Source organism: Nomascus leucogenys, chromosome 23 (genome assembly GCF_006542625.1).
Source record: "Nomascus leucogenys isolate Asia chromosome 23, Asia_NLE_v1, whole genome shotgun sequence".
NCBI lineage: Eukaryota > Metazoa > Chordata > Mammalia > Primates > Hylobatidae > Nomascus > Nomascus leucogenys.
In genome coordinates this window covers 31,596,284-31,616,647 of record NC_044403.1, presented here as the reverse complement: position 1 = coordinate 31,616,647, position 20,364 = coordinate 31,596,284, and the positions used below count along the sequence as shown (strand labels likewise).

The 20,364-nt window shown below is 40.2% G+C and overlaps 1 protein-coding gene across 8 annotated transcripts in view; it reads left to right on the top strand.

Annotated features, from left to right (window-relative positions):
• ERC1 (ELKS/RAB6-interacting/CAST family member 1) overlaps nucleotides 1-20,364 on the top strand; it is a 481,383-nt gene that overhangs the window by 94,179 nt on the left and 366,840 nt on the right. For all 8 annotated transcript variants that reach the window (XM_030804352.1, XM_030804346.1, XM_030804349.1 and 5 more), the window contains exons 4-5: nucleotides 14,481-14,555; nucleotides 19,895-20,050. In XM_030804352.1, coding sequence (XP_030660212.1) covers nucleotides 14,481-14,555; nucleotides 19,895-20,050 — 231 coding nt within the window. The remainder of the gene's footprint in view (nucleotides 1-14,480; nucleotides 14,556-19,894; nucleotides 20,051-20,364) is intronic.

Sequence of the window (20,364 nt, the reverse complement as noted above, 5' to 3'; positions counted from 1 at the left end):
GCATTTTTATTTTTGAAGTAGAACATCATTGTTTTTTAAAAACATGATGTTATTTCCCTGGAAATCCATTGTAGTAAAATTAGAAAATAGATTAACAAAAACTTATAACTCAAGGTATTGTTACCTAGTAATAATTATTAACTTATGTATATGCTTCCAGTCATTTTTTTTAATTTTAAATTTTTATTTTTAGAGATAGGGTCTCACTCTGTCACTTAGGCTGGAGTGCAGTGGCATGATCATGGCTCACTGCAGCCTTGAAATTCTGGGCTTAGGCGAGCCTTCTGCCTTAGCCTCCCTAGTAGGTAGGTCTACAGGTGCATGCCACCATGCATTGTTAATTTTTAAATTAAAAAAAATGTTTTGTAGAGACAGAGTCTCCCTATGTTGCCTAGGCTGGTCTTGAACTCCTGGCCTCAAGCAATCTTCCCTCCTTGGCTTCTGAAAGTGCTGAGATTACAGGCCGTATGCCTATGCCTGGCCCATTATTATTATTGTTATTATTATTATTATTATTTGAGATAGAGTTTTGCTCTGTCCCAGGCTGGAGGGCAGTGGCGCAATCTTGGCTCACTGCAACCTCTGCCTCCTGGGTTCAAGCTATTCTCCTGCCTCAGCTTCCTGAGTAGCTGGGACAACAGGCGTGCACAAGCTAAAATTAGTATTTTTAGTAGAGACAGGGTTTCTCCATGTTGGCCAGGCTGGTCTCGAACTCCTGACCTCAGGTGATCCACCTTCCTCTGCCTCCCAGAGTGCTGGGATTACAGGTGTAAGCTACTGCACCCAGCCCCATTTTTATCATTTATACATTCCTTCATTATTTCTGTTTCTTTTTTTCTCTTACAAGGATGGAGTACTGTGCATCAGCACTGTTCAGTAAGACTTTCTGGGTGGAGTGCTAATTAAGTTGGGAAGGGGATTTTGTAACAGGGTAAGTGTCCTTTAGGATATGCTGTTTCAGTGGAGATCTGAAGAGAAGAAGCCAGCTTTGCCAAGTAAAATCATTTCATGAAGAAGCGTTAACAGTTTTAAAGACCTCATAGGAAGGAGTTTTGAGGAAACAGGAGGGAGGCTGGAGGGCAAGAATATACTGTATAAGGGGAAGACTTAATGAGATGCGAAATTGGAGAGGTAGCCAGAGTCAGATTCATCACATATTTATTGGACACCAACCATGTGCACAGCACTAAGGATATAGCAGCAAACAAATCCATGCTGTCTTTGAGGAAAAAGTACCTGCCTTTATGATTCTTGCAGATAATGCAACAATTTTATTCAAAATGGGAGAGAGAACCATTCCACTGTTGAATCAAGGGAGTGACACAATCTGATTTAGCTTTTAAAATTTACTCTGGTTGTGTTGAGAATAAATGGAGGAAGGAGAGAAGAGTGAACAAGGGAGTATAGTAAGTAATCTAGGTTAGGGGAATGGCGACTTGAAATGATTGCTGGAGATGTACAGAATATCACTAGCATATCAAGAAGCACAAAGAATTATGGGCTGGCAATGCTAGGATATCCAAAAATTTCATTAGTTATTGAATTATTGTCCATCTTTAAAAAAAACTGGCATTTAATCAATTCTTTTTTGGAGATGGAGTCTCGCTCTGTTGCCCAGGCTGGAGTGCAATGGTGCGATCTCGGCTGACTGCAGCCTCTGCCTCCCAGGTTCAAGCAATTCTCCTGCCTCAGCCTCCCGAGTAGCTGAGATTACAGGTGCGTGCCACCAGGCCCGGCTAATTTTTGTATTTTTAGTAGAGACGGGTTTCACCATGTTGATCAGGCTGGTCTCGAACTCCTGACCTCGTGATCCACCTGCCTCGGCCTCCCAAAGTGCTGGGATTACAGGCGTGAGCCACCGCACCTGGCCCGCATTTAATCAGTTCTAAAGGTCACAGCTTTCCCTGTTTTAACAATGAAATTGAGTTAAGTGTTAACACTTGGTGTCATGTTAACAGTCTCTATCAGCAAAGCAGCAGTCCTGGTATATTTATTTGCCTGTGTATTCACAAATATAATCATGTCCATTCATTTTGTCATCATTTCAGCTGAGGTATGAGCATTGTGTTGGCATTTCCCATGTTAACTTTGTTGTTCAGTGTTTCTGCATAAATATTCTGTGAATCAGCATTGAAACAAAATTACTGGGTATGGAGAAAGTTATGAAAAGTTTCTGATGATATGTGATTAAACTCTGTTTAAATTAGTTAAAAAAATCTAACTCTTGCAATCAGTATTAAGTAAAAATTCTAGGCTGAGTGCAATGGCTCATGCCTGTAATCCCAGCACTTTTGAGAGGCCAAGGTGGGCGGATCACCTGAGGCCAGGAGTTCGAGACCAGCCTGGGCAATATGGCAAAACCCTGTCTCTACTAAAAATACAAAAATTAGCTGGGTGTGGTGGTGCACGCCTGTAATCCCAGCTCTTTGGGAGGCTGACACATGATAATTACTTCAACCCAGGAGGCGGAGGTTGCAGTGAGCCAGGGTTGCACCACCGCACTCCAGCCTGGCAACAGAGTGACACTCTGCCTCAAAAACAAACAAAGAAAACGCTAAATGATAAAGTTTTGTGTCATGATGTGTTTGGAGGCATTTCCACTATTTCTTTTCAGCACATACAACAGTGGTGTGTCTTAGAATCAGTGGCATCTTAGATTTGATGAAATAAGGTAGCATTAAAATGGCATTTGTAGCTATTAATAGTAACATTTGTAATTAGTTTTACATTTTCTTTATGAACATGATTTTGTAGATAGCAGGTAAATAATTCTCCCCCCCAAAAGCCAAAAGACAAAAAGTAGGATTTCAATTAAGCATTGTATTTTCTGTTTGTACACAAATCACATTGTTGTGTGACTGCTTATTCTTAGATTTTGTATTATTTTGCTGTAGCTCCTTTCATTTGATTGATAGAAGAGTGGGGACATCTATTGGACAAATGCTGAATTACAGGCAAGACTTGGTTAGTGCTGGGGGCTTGACAGGTGATTCTGTTATACACCAACATTTGAGGCCCCAACTTTGGTTTTCAGTCCGCTAGCAGAGGATACCTAAGTTGGCTGTGGAATTTTTGGGTCTTCAATCCATATGCATACCAAACATTGTCTATAGGCCAACTAAATAATATATTTCAGTATGTGCTCCTACTTATTTAAATGCTGGTAGATGCTATTGTGATTAATAAAATACAACTTTGTTTTAAAACATTATTGCAGCCTGCTAGATTTTTTGTCTCTATTTTAAATCAACAACTGCTATCATGTTAGGTTTGCAAAAATTTTTGAGGTTAAAAGTGCTAATATTTGAATATGTTCTAGGCTAGGGAATTCCGAATCTAGCATATCTGAGGACTGCTTGTCAGTATTATTGGCAGTTAGAAGGTATGAACAGAGGAGATTGGAGAAAAAAAGAAACATATAGATTAGATAGATAGATAGATATATAGATAGATATAGAAAAAAATAGAAAACAAATAGGAATTTAAAAGGATTTTTTTTTTTTTTTTTTGAAGACAGAGTCTGGCTCTGTCTCCCAGGCTGGAGTCACTGCAACCTCCGCCTCCCGGGTTTAAGCAATTCTCCTGCCTCAGCCTCCTGAGTAGCTGGGACTACAGGTGCCTGCCACCACGCCCGGCTAATTTTTGTATTTTTAGTAGAGATGAGGTTTCACCATGTTGGCCAGGCCGGTCTCAAACTCCTGACCTCAAGTGATCCTCCCGGCTCGGCCTCCCAAAGTGCTGGGACTACAGGCATGAGCCACCATGCCCGGCCAAAAAAGAAAAAGAAATTCTTAGTTTATCTTTTGTAGCAATTTTGGAAAATGAGAACAGTTGCATACCTTATTAAAGTTATTTCTCCTTTTTTTTTCTTTTTTTTTTTTTGCGACAGAATCTTGCTCTATCGCCCAGGCTGGAGTGCGGTGGTGTGATCTTGGCTCACCGCAACCTCCGCCTCCTGGGTTCGAGTTATTCTCCTGCCTCAGCCTCCCAAGTAGCTGGGATTACAGACATGTGCCACCACGCCTGGCTAATTTTGTATTTTTAGTAGAAATGAGGTTTCACTGAGTTGTCCAGGCTGGTCTCAAACTCCTGACCTCAAGTGATCCGCTGGTCTTGGCTTCCCAAATGCTAGGATTACAGATGTGAGCCATTGTGCCTGGCCCTTCCTCTCCTTTTTAAATTACATCATTTGTCCTTCATTTCCATTTTGACAAGGTGACATTGTCTCAGCACAGTGCTATTACCAGAGATGGTAGTGGGTTCAGGTACAATGGTGCGTGACACTGGGCAAGTTAAGATATGAAAAAGTGGTGACAGTTCTTTCCATTTACCCTCCTTTCTTTTTTATTTCTGTCTCCGCTGTGTTGTGAGTATGATAAATTCAGAACTTGTGTGGAGGACTGAATCTGTGAAGGGACTTCACGAACAATGTGGACCTTCTACCCTTGAACAAAGGGTGCTGAGGGCTAAGATTTGAAACTTGAGAAGACATTTTCAGACATAAGTTTTACTTTTTCTTTTTCTTTTCTTTTATTTTATTATTATACTTTAGGTTTTGGGTTACATGTGCACAATGTGCAGGTTTGTTACATATGTATCCATGTGCCATGTTGGTTTGCTGCACTCATTAACTCGTCATTTAGCATTAGGTATATCTCCTAATGCTGTCCTCCCCCCTCCCCCAACCCCACAACAGTCCCCGGAGTGTGATGTTCCCCTTTTTAATCACACATACTTCTTTCTCTCAGGTGTGCAAGTAAAAGTTGACTTACTTTTACAAAGAAACAACTAGGGAAAAGGAGAATTACTGAATTTTGTTTTTCAGGCATGGTGGCTCATGCCTGTAATCCCAGCACTTTGGGAAGCTGAGGCAGGCAGATCACTTGAGGTCAGGAGTTCAAGATCAGCCTGGCCAACATGCTGAAACGCCGTCTCTACTAAAAATACAAAAATTAGCCAGGTGCATGGTGATGCATGCCTGTGGTCCAAGCTACTTGAGAGGCTGAGGCAGGAGAATTGCTTGAACTACTCAGGAGGCGGAGGTTGCACTGAGCCGAGATGGTGCCACTGCACCAAAAAAAAAAAAAATTTCGTTTCTAACTTGTTTATTTTCTAACTGTAAATTAGTCATTATTCTTTAGTTAATTAATGAGAGAAAATGAACATATTTCCTATAGTCTACCACAGTTGAAAGTGTATTATAGCAACATTAAACGGACTAAGACAAAAAAAGACAAATAGAGTATAACAAGATTCAGATAACTCTACCTCTGATTTTTTCGAATGAAAATTTTCAGCCCAAAAGGAGTGAAATAAAGTGACCAGATAGCATATTCTACTTCTTACACTTATTTTAATAGTACTTGTATTTCCAGTCTTCTCTCTTGATTGACAGTGCAGGAGGCGTAGGCTTGATGTGCTTGGTGGGAAAGGGGAGCTCATCAGCTCACTGACTGGAAGATGTGTTCGTAGTGAACTGTAAGGTGCAGGCTTCTGAATGGGAGTTTGTTTTGAGCAATGGGTTTTAAAATGTCTTTGTAGAAAAGCTTTATGCCTATGAATGGTTTAAAATACACCCCAATTCTTTATTGTATGCAGGGAAGGATTTTTTTTTTTTTTTTTTTTTTGAGATAGGGTCTGACTTTGTCACCTAGAGTGCAGTGGCGTGATCTTGGCTCACTGCAGCCTCCACCTCCCAGGCTCAAGCAGTCCTCCTGCCTCAGCCCCCACAAGTAGCTGGGACTACACATGAGCCCCACCATACCCAGCTAGTTTTATGTATTTTTCATAGAGACGGGGTTTCACCATGTTGCCCAGGTTGGTCTCGAACTACTGAGCTCAAGTGATCTGCCTGCCTTGGCTTCCCAAAGTGTTTGGATTACAGGCATGAGCCACCGCACCCAGTCAGGACTTTTTATTCAAATGGATTTTTCTGTTTTCTTTATATTTTGCTTGTGTGCTTGCTAGGGCATAAAAATGAAATTACAGTAGTTTCACCTTAAAGTGAATCAGTTTGGAGTTACCGATTTGGAATCAGGTAAAATGCTAAAGAGGAGAAATCAGATGAAATAAGTTGAAAATCTAAGTTGTGTGTTATTTTTTTAAAATGCAGTTTTAATATTTTCAAGTAGATATAGAAATACCAAATAAAAATGTTGTAAAATATAGGTTATAAAATTTTGTTAATAAATGAAGATTGTTTACAGTTAGAATAGTTCATTTTATTTTTGTTCAATTTAAAGTTTGGCAGTCATTTATTGAACAGATACTATTAAATGTCTACTGTGTGCTCAGTCGATCACCTTGTAGTGTGCAGAACGGATTCAACGTGGACAAACTGTAGGCTGGGAGGAGGCTGATGAGTGTGTCGTTTTAAGGCAGGCGAGAGGTTATTATGGCCTAAACTAATTAATGTGTTAGGTGTTGGGATGGAGGAAAACAAATAATTTTAAGAGATTTTAAAAACTCTTTTTTGTTACAATATAGAATACATGTAGAAAATAGAGTAAAACAGGTGTATAGTTAAGTAAATTATAAAGTAAGCACCCTCATAACCACTACCTAGGTCTAGAAATAGAACTTTCACAGCTACCCAGAAGCCCTGCAGGAACTCTCCCTTCCATCTAAAAGTAACCAGTATTCTGGGTTTTGTAGTTATCATGCCTTTGCTTATTATATTTATCACATCTGATCGTTAATATCATAGTATTGTTATATTGTATTATATGTTAAATTAATATCATTCCTAGGTATCATCCCTAAGAATTATGGCTTTGTTTTGTCTGTTTTTCGAAAATATGCTTTAAATCTCTTAATTACAGATTTGCCCCTAATTTCTCCCTTTTTTTTCTCATGCAGTTCGAGCATTTCTTGGCTTATTAGCTGGAATGACAATTCCATCATCTTTGTAATATCCATGTTTATTTCAGTGGAATGACTTGTCTCCTGGTTATAGGTTGTATTTTCCTACTTTGTGTGTATAGAATTTGTTGTATGATGGACATTATGGACACAAGGTGATTGAGTATCTGGATTTTGGTATCTTCCTTAATGAAGGGTTGTTTTGTCTAGCAAGAGTTAATTTACTTGGGGATTAACTTGATCCTTTCAAGACTTGCTTTTAAACTGTGTTAGGGTTGGTTTAGAATAGCCTTTTCGCTAGGCTACATCAGCACTACTCCTAAGGCTTGACCTTTTAGTGTCTCTACGAAATGCCTCTGCTGTTCTCCCCACTATTTGGAACTTGAATTTTTCACAGCCCTATGGGGTTCAGGTAGTTGCTTAACTCATGGCTCTCTGATAGTTGCTCTTTCTCCAGTAGCTCTTGATCTTATCTTGTGGAGGCTTGCCCTATACATGCACAGCTTAGTATTTGGGGGACCCTTGTCAGGTTAGACAGTGCTGCTTTTCTGGTGAGCTTCCTTCTCTGTGTTTTGTTTTTAATTTTTAATTTTTTTTTTTTTTGAGACAGTGTCTCACTCCGTTGCCCAGGCTGGAGTGCAGTGTCGCGATCTCGGCTGACTGCAACCTCTGCCCCCCAGGTTCAAGCGATTCTCCTTCCTCAGCCTCCTGAGTAGCCGGGATTGCAGGTGCCCACCACCGTGCTCAGCTACCTTTTGTATTTTTGGAAGAGACAGGGTTTTGCCATGTTTGCCAGGCTGGTCTGGAACTCCTGGCCTCAAGTGATCTGCCTGCCTTGGCTTCCCAGAGTGCTGGGATTACAGGCATGAGCCATGGTGCCCAGACCTCTGGTATTTTGCTCTGCAAATTTTCACAGATTAATGGGAACCTTACTCATTGAACTGTCTTTGGAGCTTTGCAAGACTGCTGTTCTTTGTTTGGGCTTCCCCTCCTACGCCCCATACTAGACATATCTGGGCCATCACCTTGTTTATTTTCTCTCAAGGATCATAGTCCTGTATTGCCTGTTATCCAGGATCTGAAAACAGTTATTTCATGCATTTTGTTTAATTTTATGATAGTTTACCACAGGAGGGCCCGTCTCACCTTACGGTCAAAGTGAGAAGTATAATGGTAAATTTATTGAAAGATTTAAAGCAGATTAATGCCATGATTTGTGGATATTTTGTCAAGATCACCCTGGTGCTCTCTTGAAAATAGACAAAGGAGGTGGAAGAAAGCTAACTAGAGGCTGTTGCAAACTAGATTGGAAATGGGGTGAAATGGTTAGACTCAAGAAATACTTTTGCACGAGAACAATTAGGACCTGCTGTTGACTTGGTTGTGGGAAATGAAGATCAGGAGGAGAAAAAGGAGAGCTCTGGTGTTTGGCTTGAGCCACTTGAGCTCTGGTGTTTGGCAGTGCCATTTAATGAGACAGAGAAGACTTATCTCTCATCAGAGTCACCAGATGATGGGTGAGATTGAAGAAGAGGAAATCAAGAAATTTTTTTGATAAAATAAGTGTGAGTTGCCTGTTAGACATCTAAATAGAGATGCCAGATGGGCAGTTGGATGTATGAGTCCTGAAATCAGAGCAGAGGGCAGGCCTAGAAATTCATCAGCATTTCCATTGTATTTTAAACCATGTAGTAGATTAGAGAGTTTAGATGGAAAAGAGAAAAAGGTTAGAACTGATCACCTGGTCACTGGTCTAATTTAGACCTGGAGGTCTAATTTAGAAGGAAGAACCTATGAAGGAAACAGAGAAAGTGCAATTGGAGAGCGAGAACTAAAAACAGGAGAGTGTGATGTCATAATAGTCAAGAGAAAACAAGTGTCTAGGAGGGATTGAGCCCTTGCTTTGAATGCTTCTGAGAGTTCCAGGAAGATGAGGACAGAAATGTGTTCTTTAGAGTTGGTAACTTAGAATTTGTTGGTAGTCTTGATAAGTTGTTTCAATGGAGGGGTAGAAAAAGAAGCCAGATTAGGCTGCTTTTATGAGGTAAAGGGATCTTGTATGTCTGAAATATTTTTAAATTAATTAAAATAAAAAGAGTGAATGGGAGAGGAAGAAGGAGAGATACCAGATGTGGACCAGCTGTCTTCAGGGTAGGTATTTGAACACCTTGGAGTTCACAAAGACTTTGCAGTGGTGTGTGGGCAACGTGCAGGGCAGTTTCAGATTCTCAACTCCCACGTGTCATTCTCTGTATTTTAGTTGGCCGAAAACATATCTGTGAGATCATCTTTGTCCTCCCTTTTTATGGTTGCACTTTGCCCACTCTAAGTCCTCTTTATCCTTCAGCTCTCAGGTGTTCCTTAGGAAACTTTACAAGATCCCAAGACTAGGTCAGGATCTCCTAATTACTCTCTTACAGTGTTGTGGATATTTTCTTTATAACACTTTTTACATATGAATTACACAGCTACTTAAAAAGTATTTTCATTCATTTGACAAATATTTGAGTACTATCATTGTACTGTGTATTGTTCTGGGTGCCGATATACATCAGAGAATAAAAAAGAAAAATTCCTGGGATAGGAGAGACAAACAATAAACAGTTACAAATACCAAGAAAAAAGTAGATCTTGGTTAGGGAGATTGCGAGTGTATATTAGAGTCAAACCGTAAGTAAAAATGGGGTAATAAGGACGAGCCTGCTTGAGACTTTGATTTTTTTTTTTTTTTTTTTGACAGAGTCTTGCTCTGTCACCCAGGCTGGACTGCAGTGGCACCATCTCAGCTCACTGCAACCTCCACCTCCTGAGTTCAAGCCATTCTCCTGCCTCAGCCTCCCCAGTAGCTGGGATTACAGGTGCGCACCACCAGGCCCAGCTAATTGTTTTGTATTTTTAGTAGAGATAAGATTTTACCATGTTGGCCAGGCTGGTCTTGAACTCCTGACCTCATGATCCACCCGCCTTGGCCTCCCAAAGTGCTGGGATTACAGGTATGAACCACCGCTCCCGGCCGAGACTTTGACTTTTGAACAGACTTCAACAGTTAAGGGAAGGAGAGAGCCTGTCAAAGGGAGCAGTGAGTGCAAAGGCCTTAAGTCAAGAGGGTGACTGACATGTTGAGGAAAAGCAAAGAGGCGAGTCTGGCCAGAGCCGACTGGATGAGAGAGAGGAGTATAAGAGATGAGGCCAGAGATGTATAGCCTTCTAGGTCAGCATAAGGACTGTGACTTTTACCGTGAGTAAAACAAGAAGCTTTTGATAATTGCAAGCATGTTTTGACTTCTGTTTTAAAAAGATCACTCTAGATGCTCTATTGTGAATGGTGAGATAGATTGGGAGACTGTTGGTGTAATCCAGGCAAAAGATTATGGTGGCTTAGAGCAGTGTGACGGTGGAGGTGGTAAGTTTCAGGATATATTTTGAAAGTGGGAAGAGCAGGATTTCCTGATGAGTTGGATAGAGGTGCTAGAAAAAACGGGACTGCTATGTTTTTGGCTTGAACAACTGGCTGGATGCATACCATGAGTCAAGGCAGGATGAGTGAAGCGAGTTTAGAGGGGACGGCCAGGAGGTCACTTGTAGATGTGTTAACAGTGGGGCAGGTATTCGAGACTCCAGTAAAGCAAAGGTACATACAAGTATGGATTTCAGTAGGAGGTAAACATTTGGGAGTTATCAGTATGTGCATGATACTGAACAGTAAATACCAAGGAAATGACTATAGGTGGAGAAGAGAAGACTACAAAGGACTGATGCTTGGGACACTCCTGAGGAGCTGGGAAGAAAAGGAACCAGTAAGATAGGGGGAGAAGCTTAGGGTGCCATATCTTGAAAGCCAAGGGAAGAGAGTAGAATAAGGAAGAGGGATTGAGCAGTTGTGTAAAATGCTGCTGATAGATCAAGTACAGTGACTAAGGATACATCATGGGTGCTAGCAATGTGGAGGTCGTCAGTGACCCTGATGAATTGCGTAGATGATTATTTGATTAAACTCTATTTTTCCTATTAAGGCTTCCATGATAAAAGGGACCAAATATGTTATTTCTCATTATTATATCTCCAAAACTTAGTTCCTGGAGTGCATAAATGGGATAAATACATAGGTCCCAGGAGCCTCTGGGAGGACTAGAGAACTGGGCTCCGAAGTTATGTAGACAAGAATAATGCCTCGAATCAATCATGCTCCTATATTGGTTTAGTGATGACAGTGCTGTGTGGCATAGACATGTTAGTGTGTTACACCGACATCACTGACACTGCTCACCACCACTGGAGTCTCTGCTGTTGGTGTGTCCGGAAGCCTGAGGTAGCTGCTGCCTCTGCCACCTGTTGCTGGAATTGTCTGTAAATATTCATGTCCCGGCTTATTCATGTCACAAGATTCTGTTTCAAAGTATGTGATGAATGTGCCTGATTGAGGTGATTAGGTCATGTACCTGGGCTTTAATTACAAGCACGGCTGGGCAACAAGTATGTGGCATTTTCAGTTTCCGTTGTGGGAGGTAGACTCTGCCTTAAAATGTGGAGTTCCCACACATACTAAGGAATTCAGATATCACACGGCGAGGAAGAGTGATGAATGCCTGCCACGGTGCAAGATAAATAGATTTTGTGGGGTGTACGTGAAAAGTAATAGTTGAAACCATAGGATTAGAGAAGGGCTGTTTTGGATGGTTATTTATACGGGTTGTTCACCAAGTAAGAGCTTCTTGCTGATGGAGCACGTAGGCCCTAAAATTCAGCCTGTGCTTCGTGGTGATGTTGCATCTACCCAAGAAGGGTTGCTTTTTTTCTAATTCACATAAAGGTACTCTGTGGATTAGCGGAGACTTTGGATTCAGGCTGTAGAATCCAGATGTTCCGAGGACAGGAATTTAGAAAATGTCTGCAGGTAGGAAAGGAAAAGGTGGAGAATAAGAATTTGGAGCTAGGATAATTCTTTAATGGAAGCCAGTTGAAAATTTTAAAGACGTTCCTTCTTTAAATTTTTTTTTCCCAATGCCAGCTAGAGTTTGCAAAGGAGGTGAACTGACAATAGCTACTAGGTTTAGAAACAAGGAGGTTTTTTATTTGCTATTTTAGATCGTATGGTTCAGTTGAGAGGTGAGGATAGAAACTGGCTGATCATTCATTCATTTATCATTCATTCCTTCATCTAACAAAAGAGGAACAGATAGAGAGAAGAAGTAATTTTTAATAACTGCTTACATATCAGACAGTGCCTGAGGAATACAGAAGACAGTTTCTATCCTTAGAGTTCACAGTATGGTATGTTAGAGAAGAAAAATTATTGCTAATACAATGGGGTAAGTGCTAATGGAGCTATGTAAGCTGTGTAGCATGCTGTATGAGAAATAGGAGGCATACAAAATTCAGCACCGGAGTAGGAAGGGACTAAAATATTTCCTTTCTAGCTAATTCTTGAACGTTTGGTAGCCATTTCATTCATTCAGTATTCACTCCTTAAATGTCTATTAAGCGCTTACCAGTGTGGCAGCTACTGTTGTAGGTGCTTTGGATCCATCAGTGAATGAACGAAACAAAGATCTTAGGTTTTGTGGAGCGTACATTCTCGTAGAGAATAATAAGTAAACATAATAAATCATTAAATATGTTAGAGGGTAAGTGCTATATACAGGAAAAAGTAGAGTGAAGTAAAGGGGAAAGGACACATGCGTTCTTTTTTGGCTGTGTGAAATTTTAAAATAAGATGTAGATTATATTGAAAACATTGAACATTCATTTTGTTATGAAAAATTTCAAACCTACACAAAAACAGTAAGAACTGCGTAATGAATCTCCATATACTAATCACTCAGATGCACCAGTTTCGAAAATTTTGCCACATTTCCTCCATGTATCCTTTTTCCTTTTTCCTCTTTTCTTTACCAAAGATTTTAAAGCCAATCCCTGGCATGACGTCATTGTCCTCTGCAGACTTTAATGTGCGTCTCTAAAATATATGGACTTTTCTTGCATAACGACAATGGCATTATCACAACAACTAAACCTAATACTAATACAAAAGAGGCATTTGAGCCAAGACTGGAAGGAAGTGAAGTCTTCCCCTAGCAGCTTGTGCAAAGGGCTTAAGGATCAGGAGCATGCTTAGCATATTTGAGAAGCAGCAAGGAGTCCAGGGTGGCTAAAGCATGGAGACCCAGGGAAGGACAATGAGATGAGGCCTTTGCAGGCTGCCAAGAGGACTTGGGCTCTACTTTGAGTTGAATGGGGAGCCATGGCAGGGTTTTCAGCAGAGGACTGACAGGGACAACTTTACGTTTACAAGGCTCACTTGAAGTGTCCGTTAAGAATGCACCGTAGTGGAGCAAGATGAAGCGGAGCTCAGTTGCAAGGTTGTTACACATTAAAAGGTATATTTTTGTTTAGTGGTTCATTTCAGGTGGCGGCCGTGGAGACAGCAAGAAGTGCTTGGATTTTGGGTATGTTTTGAAGCTAGAGCTAACTGGATTTCCTGACTGCGGCTTGAGAGCGAAAGGAAGGCATTAAGAAGACTCATAGGTTTTTGGCCTGAGTAACAGGAGGGATGGAGCAGGTTTGGGGGCACCATCAGGAGTAGAGATGACATCTTGCCATGTTGCCCAGGCTGGTCTCGAACCCCTGGGCCAAAGTGACCGTCCTGCCTTGGCCTCCCAAAGTGCTGGGATTACAGGTGTGAGCCATCACGCTTGGCCAGGAGTTGAGTTTTGAGCACGTAGAGTTTGAAATGTTTGTTGGACATGAACGTGGGATAACTAGGTGGATAGTTAAAGCTGGAAGTAGGGAGAGAGGTAGCAGAAAGCATTCATATCTGTATTCCCTGGATTCCCAAGAGCCTGTCCCCAGGGTACTTGAAAGTACTGACTGATTTATTTAGAGACATTCACAGAGTCTGCCAAGAGAATCACTGAGGTGGTTCGGTAACCTGGAAGACTCTGATATCCCTTCCTTGCTTTTCTATCCTGAACTCAGTAAAATTTGGGTAAAAAAAAAAAAAGAAGGCTATGTTTTTCTGACGGTTTCTTAACCTAAACTACTTAGGAAACTTGTTCAACAGTGTCATGTTTTTCTTCCTAACTGTAGCACCGCTAGAGAGAGAGAGAGATCGTCATCGTAGGTAACCAGGTGGTTGTTATTCTGGGGGTGGATGCCGTGGAAAGGATGTTGTCAACACAGATCACTTTCCATAGCTGCAGTCAGCAATGCAGACTGATTGTGATGGTGTTTATTTCTCCTTTTAAAAGGGAGCGTTTCTAATCCCCTTTTTGGATCATTTGGAATTCTGATTACATTTCTCAGAGTTGTGTGGAAGATTGACACACAACCTGAGGATGTGAAATAGTAGTTTCAGCTGTTATGGTAGCTGGCATCTGTGTGACTGATTTTAAATAACTAGGTGTTCAGAGATAGGGATCCTCCTATGCCTGCATGGTTGAGAGAGCCTGAATGCAGTCTGTGGATTCCCTGATTCACAGGGAAAGGTTGGTAAGACAGAAGGGGTCAGTGTCCCTCATAAGGCTGTAGTGATCTTTTGCATACATCAGCTCTCGCTGCTCTTTGAAAAAAATGAGAGTGAACGGGAGAGCACTGAATCTCTTTTTGGCTCTTTTCTACAGGAGATGCATCGAAGGTTTGAGAATGCTCCTGATTCTGCCAAAACAAAAGCTCTGCAAACCGTTATTGAGATGAAGGTAAGTGAGAAAATAGTAAAGAATCTTATGAATCACCTTATACTTTTAAGTGATCAAAAACTTCCATGTGTGAGTGTTAGGAAGTGGCATGTAATAGTATTTCATTTATTTGGAGATTAAGAGTGAGAATCAATGAAAATGACATCTTAAAAGAATTTCAATTTTATTTCATTTTACTTGTAGACCCTAATTCAAACTGGACCAAAAAGAGTTGAACAGATTTTCTTTAAAACAGCTATTCGCAAATGTCTTGGTCTCAGGACCCCTTTATTCTCTTAAAGTGACAGACTCACTTCCTTCATTTTAAGAAAATGTCTGCCAGATACCAAATCTGGGTAACCATAGCTTGCCAGTTGTTCTTTCAAGTAAAAATAGTGTTCCGTGAAGAAAATACTGAATTCAGTTTACAATTCAAAGCAGCACATGAGTCCTGTGCTTAGGGACAGCCATCGTATTTCAGTATGCAGCTTCATTCCATTTTGTCACACACAATATTAGAAGTATATGTGCTCCAGAGTTGAGATTTATTTATTTATTTTTATTTTTTTATTTTTTGAGACAGAGCCTTGCTCTGTCGCCCAGGCTGGAGTGCAGTGGTGTGATCTTGGCTCACTGCAAGCTCCGCCTCCCAGGTTCACGCCATTCTCCTGCCTCAGCCTCCCAAGTAGCTGGGACTACAGGCGCCCGCCACCACGCCTGGCTAATTTTTTGTATTTTTAGTAGAGATGGGGTTTTACCGTGTTAGCCAGGATGGTCTCAATCTCCTGACCTCATTATCCACCTGCCTTGGCCTCCCAAAGTGCTGGGATTACAGGCGTGAGCCACCGTGCCTGGCCGAAATTTATTAAAAGTAATACTTTTTACTGCTTCTTCAAGGACAGTCTTAAATGAAGTAGTCTTTTAAAAATTTTATTTCTTATTTTTCATTTTTTTCCTACAAGTACTTGACGTGACAAATATTAATATAATGACTACAAGTATGGTTTGATGCCATTGCCTTGATTTGTGCTAAGGCACTAGCAGTTTTGCCCATCATTGCTTTATATCTTTAGTGCAGACAGTGGAAAAGTCAAGTGACATCATGGTATTATTATGAAAATAGTTTTGATCATGCATACTTTGTGAAAGGGTTGAGGTACCCTGAGGGTTCCATAGACCATCCTTTGAAAACTTCTGCCTTAAGTTAATGAATATTCAGTATAGTGATTAAGAGCTTGCTTTCTAAGTTAAACTCCCTGGATTCAAAATCTCACTTCACTTAACCAACTGTAAGATACGGAGCAAATTACCTGTGCCTCAGTTTCTTTATCAACAAATGGTGATAGTAATAGTACTCATCCAGTGGGTCGTTTTGAGGTTTAAATTAATTAAAACATGTAAAAACACTTTGAACAGGACCTAGTGCATAGTAAACATTCAATCCATACTAGCTGTTGCAGCTGTTATTTTTGTTAACAATCTATTCTTTCTCATAAAAGCTCATGTAGTTAGGGACCTCCCCCCACAACTACTTCTTCATATCCACTAGAAAGCTCAATACTGTATTTTGCATTGTGGGCCTTCATTTAATATTTGTTGATATGACAAGAATATTTAGTTAATGGTAAATAAATAATTTTATGTAATAGATACTTCTGAAGTAGTTATGGGATAACTTGTCTTAATTTAGATGATTTCCTCTTAAAACTTTATATTGTATACATCTTTATTCTCGGTGGGGAAAGGATTTTACCAAACAAATTCCAAATTAGTGGATTCTGGGTTCTTTGTAGTTAATTGGTAGTCTTGAGTATAATCTTGTAAAAGGCCTTTAGAATCGTTCAGTTGCATGGTTTTACCTTTTTCACATTCACCACAAGTTTGTCGTGTTATTTCCTGATCCCTGGTAACACCTAAGAATAAAACACATGAATGTACCTATGTTGACAAAATTATTTGTTTAACCACCTTTTGACAGAATGGGACGAGTAGTAGTATTACTTGGTGGCAGTGGATGCATTTTAAGTTGTGTGAACCTTTAGCCATTCTGCTAAGAAGGAGGAAGATTCTGGTGGCCCAGTAGGGTCAAGAGGATGTGATGCTGAAATCACAACAGAAATCGCTGTGTTGCTGAGAATGTGGAATGCGCTTAAGAGAATTATGAAAATCCAGAGTAGCCTTTAGGGAAAACAGGGAAGAACGATGATTGAAGTAAAACAGCCCAGTAATCTTGAAGGTGTTGGAATTTTCTTTGCCCTCTCCTCTTTTGCCTCTTCTTCCTCCTCCTCTTCCTCTCTTTCCTCTTCTTATCCCTTCTCCCACCATTTTCCCTCATTCCAGCCTTTCCTTCTTTGCCCCTCTTCTTCTCTTTGTCTTCCTCCCCTTTCTCTACTATTTTTTTGTTTGTTTGTTTGTTTTTCCTTTACCAGGGAAGAATTACTGTACTGCTCTAGGGTTAGAGTTTTGCTGGGATAGATAGAGCAGAGTGAGTGACTGGGATGCAAATGAATTGAGGATGATGATGACAGGGTACTTTGGAGGTTGGTCCCGGACTGTACCCTGGATATGGAAAGAATAAAATTCAGGTGGACTGACAGGTTGGGAGAAAATGTAAAAGTTAGGAAAAGTGGAATTCTCTGTGAGGTTGAACAGGAAATAACCAGAGTGAGGGTATGACAGGCCAGAGGAAGAGAGTTCTGGATGATGATAGGATCCAGAGTACAGTCCTATAAACTGGATCACCAAAATGGACTGGAGGGTGAGATCATTGCAATTAAGGGTGTCAAGGAATTCTGACATTGCAATCCTCGGATTATGGCAAGAGTGGTGATTGAAGGGGATATGGTAAGCCAGGTGCCAAAGACTTCCAAAAATGGGCAGGAGTGATTGAGAAGTCCCTGGATGGCAGCAATGGGGACAGTAGGGTGAAAAGGAGTGTGAGCTTTCCATAAAGGGAAACAGCCTTGAGGAACTAGGAGAATATCAACCCTTTCCCCTGCTCCTTTGTGGTGTTGGGGTATTATTGGCCTTCACTGGAGAGAGTTCATGGGGAAAAGGTTGAGAATTTGGGGAATTTGACAAAGAGCAGAGGATTTCAGTAAGTCTGGTGGGATTGGTTGGTCAATGATGGAAGGGCTGGGGCTGGGGAAGTACAGAGTAGTAAAGTGAAAAGCAATTTATTTATTTAAATATTACACATTCTAGGAATAAGAAACCTGGTTGGAATGACTCTCCTCAAACCCAGCATTGGTACCAGAACTAGTTGAGAGTGTCAGGCCTTAATTTTCTGGACTGATTTCCTTGGTAGGTTCTTTTTCTGGTCAGTCAGTACCTGCCTCCTGGTTTTCAGAGCTGGAGTCATGATCCCTTTTTGGGAAGAAGTTTTTATGGCTCATGATTTGGTAGTGAGGGTGCTAATTTGTCAAAAGCTGCCTTTGTGTTTAGGGTAGGGGAGAAGATAGATAATATTTTTTAAGGGCCTTTTAGAGACGTTCCAGAGGCTCTGTACAGGTACAGGCTGCCGTGTGATGTAGAGTTGGAGTTCTTACCTGAGACTAAATTGTCTTGAGTGGAGCCCCAGTGCTGCTGGAGATACACTTCCCTCTTTCAGCCGGTCCAGTTTCATTACCACTCAGGCTAATGACAGAGGGGAACTTACATTTAACTTTCATTTTCTTTCATTTGTAGGCTAGTCGTATGCTTATGCCTAGTATTTTAGTCTTTTTTAAGGGGCTGTGTTCTGATATTTCCAGAGAAATTTTATAGCAATCTTAAAAGTGAATTTTCAGGTAGTGCAATTGAAGTAGTACTTTATGAAGGTCAGTCATTCCACATGAGTAAATCAAAATCCTGGTTTAGGTATAGAATGACTCTTGATTGTCTTAATTCAGTACAATGGATTTTGAACAGATACATTTTAAGTTTAATTTGAATGAATGTATAAAAGAAAATCTTTGTTGCGATATTTTTAAAGGTCATGTGATGAGCAAGACAGAGGAATACATCCTCTCTTCTCCCCTCCCTTGAACCTGAAAATAGCTAGGTGTAGTTTTCTCAGCATAAAGCCTTAATCTCTCTTATCTTCGTGCTCTGAGAATTAAGGAGACTTAACCAAGAAATTATTGAGGTAAAGTAGAAAAGGAGTTAATTTCAAAATAGCTTCCAAAGGAATGGTTTATCTAAAACTCCAAGTGAAATAAAGCTGCACTTAATTTATGCTTTTTAAGGTCTCTATTTCTTTGGTGAGTAAGCATATGCAGCTACAGATACATAAAACTATTCATTCCGTGTAGGAGTCTTTCTGTAATTCATGACATGTAAAGTAGTCTGGGGAGAAACTAGGTACTGCGACAAACAAAATCAAATGGAATATGAGATAGTGTTCTATTGGAAGGTGATATTTGTGTTAGAGATGATGATTTATAAGGACATTGATTTTAAAAAATTATGAATTATTTTAAATGTATGGAGAAGTATAGACAATAAGGATTTCTAGCATGATAAATAACAACTTAATTATTCCCCCATTTTTCTGCAATGGGATGTTATGTAATTTTTATTGCTGCACATATAGCTGTACACGTTACTGTATAAATCTTTGAAACCCTCTTACTTTTTTCCCCTCCTTTGCGGCATAATATGTTTTTTAGGGGTCACCAAGTAAAATGATAAAATATTAGAACTAGAAAAGGCTTTACTATTAATATTGGAAATTTTTTTCACCAGAAATTTGGAATTTCTGATGCAAAGAAATTTTAACCAGTTTTTCATTGCATTTACTTCTTCAGTAATTTAGTAATTATTTTCAACTTTAATTTAAAGGATGCAGAACTGGAGGCAGCCATAGAGGAAAAATCATACTGTGAATATGAGTGCTTCTCCTCCCACTCAAATGGCTGTAAAGGAGGACGTATTTTAGAAGGAAGGCACTGGCCGGGCATGGTGGCTCACGCCCATAAGCCCACCACTTTTGGAGGCCGAGGCAGGTGGATCACGTGAGGTCAGGAGTTCGAGACCAGCCTGGCCAACATGGCGAAACCCTGTCTCTACTAAAAATACAAAAATCAGCTGGGTGTGGTAGCATACACTTGTAATCCCAGCTATTTGGGAGGCTGAGACAGGAGAACTGCTTGAACCCAGAGGCAGAGGTTGCAGTGAACCAAGATTGCGCCACTGCTCTCGAGCCTGGGTGACAGAGCGAGACTGTCTCAAAAAAAGGAAGCAAGGCACCAATTGCCAGACAGCATTTTTTCTGTATATTTGTCCATCTTTATTAAATGTAACTTCTTTAAATATCATGTTATTCAGCTTTTCTGGGTTTTTGTGAATACTTTAATCACTTAATCTTCCATTGTCTTCAGGATTCAAAAATTTCCTCTATGGAGCGTGGGCTCCGAGACCTGGAAGAGGAAATTCAGATGCTGAAATCGAATGGGGCTTTGAGTACTGAGGAAAGGGAAGAAGAAATGAAGCAAATGGAAGTGTATCGGAGCCATTCTAAATTTATGAAAAATAAGGTAATGGCATGTGAGACTTTTGATTCTTAAAAGGGGTTTGAAAAATTGATGCATATTTTTTACTTCTCTAGTGATGATAAAGCTGTATTTTACACTATTTTATCAGGTTTCAGGGAAGAATACTTTTAGCACAGTTCTTTCAAATGAAACTTCTCCAGAATTAAAGTCAGAATTACTGACATAGATAGTTATTACAAGTTTTTACTTATAAAGAGAATTCTCTGTATGAGGCTACATATGTATTGTCACAGTTTAACTTTTCATATCTATTAGTACTTCCGAAAAACTTCCAGATGAGTTTTTCTCACTATATG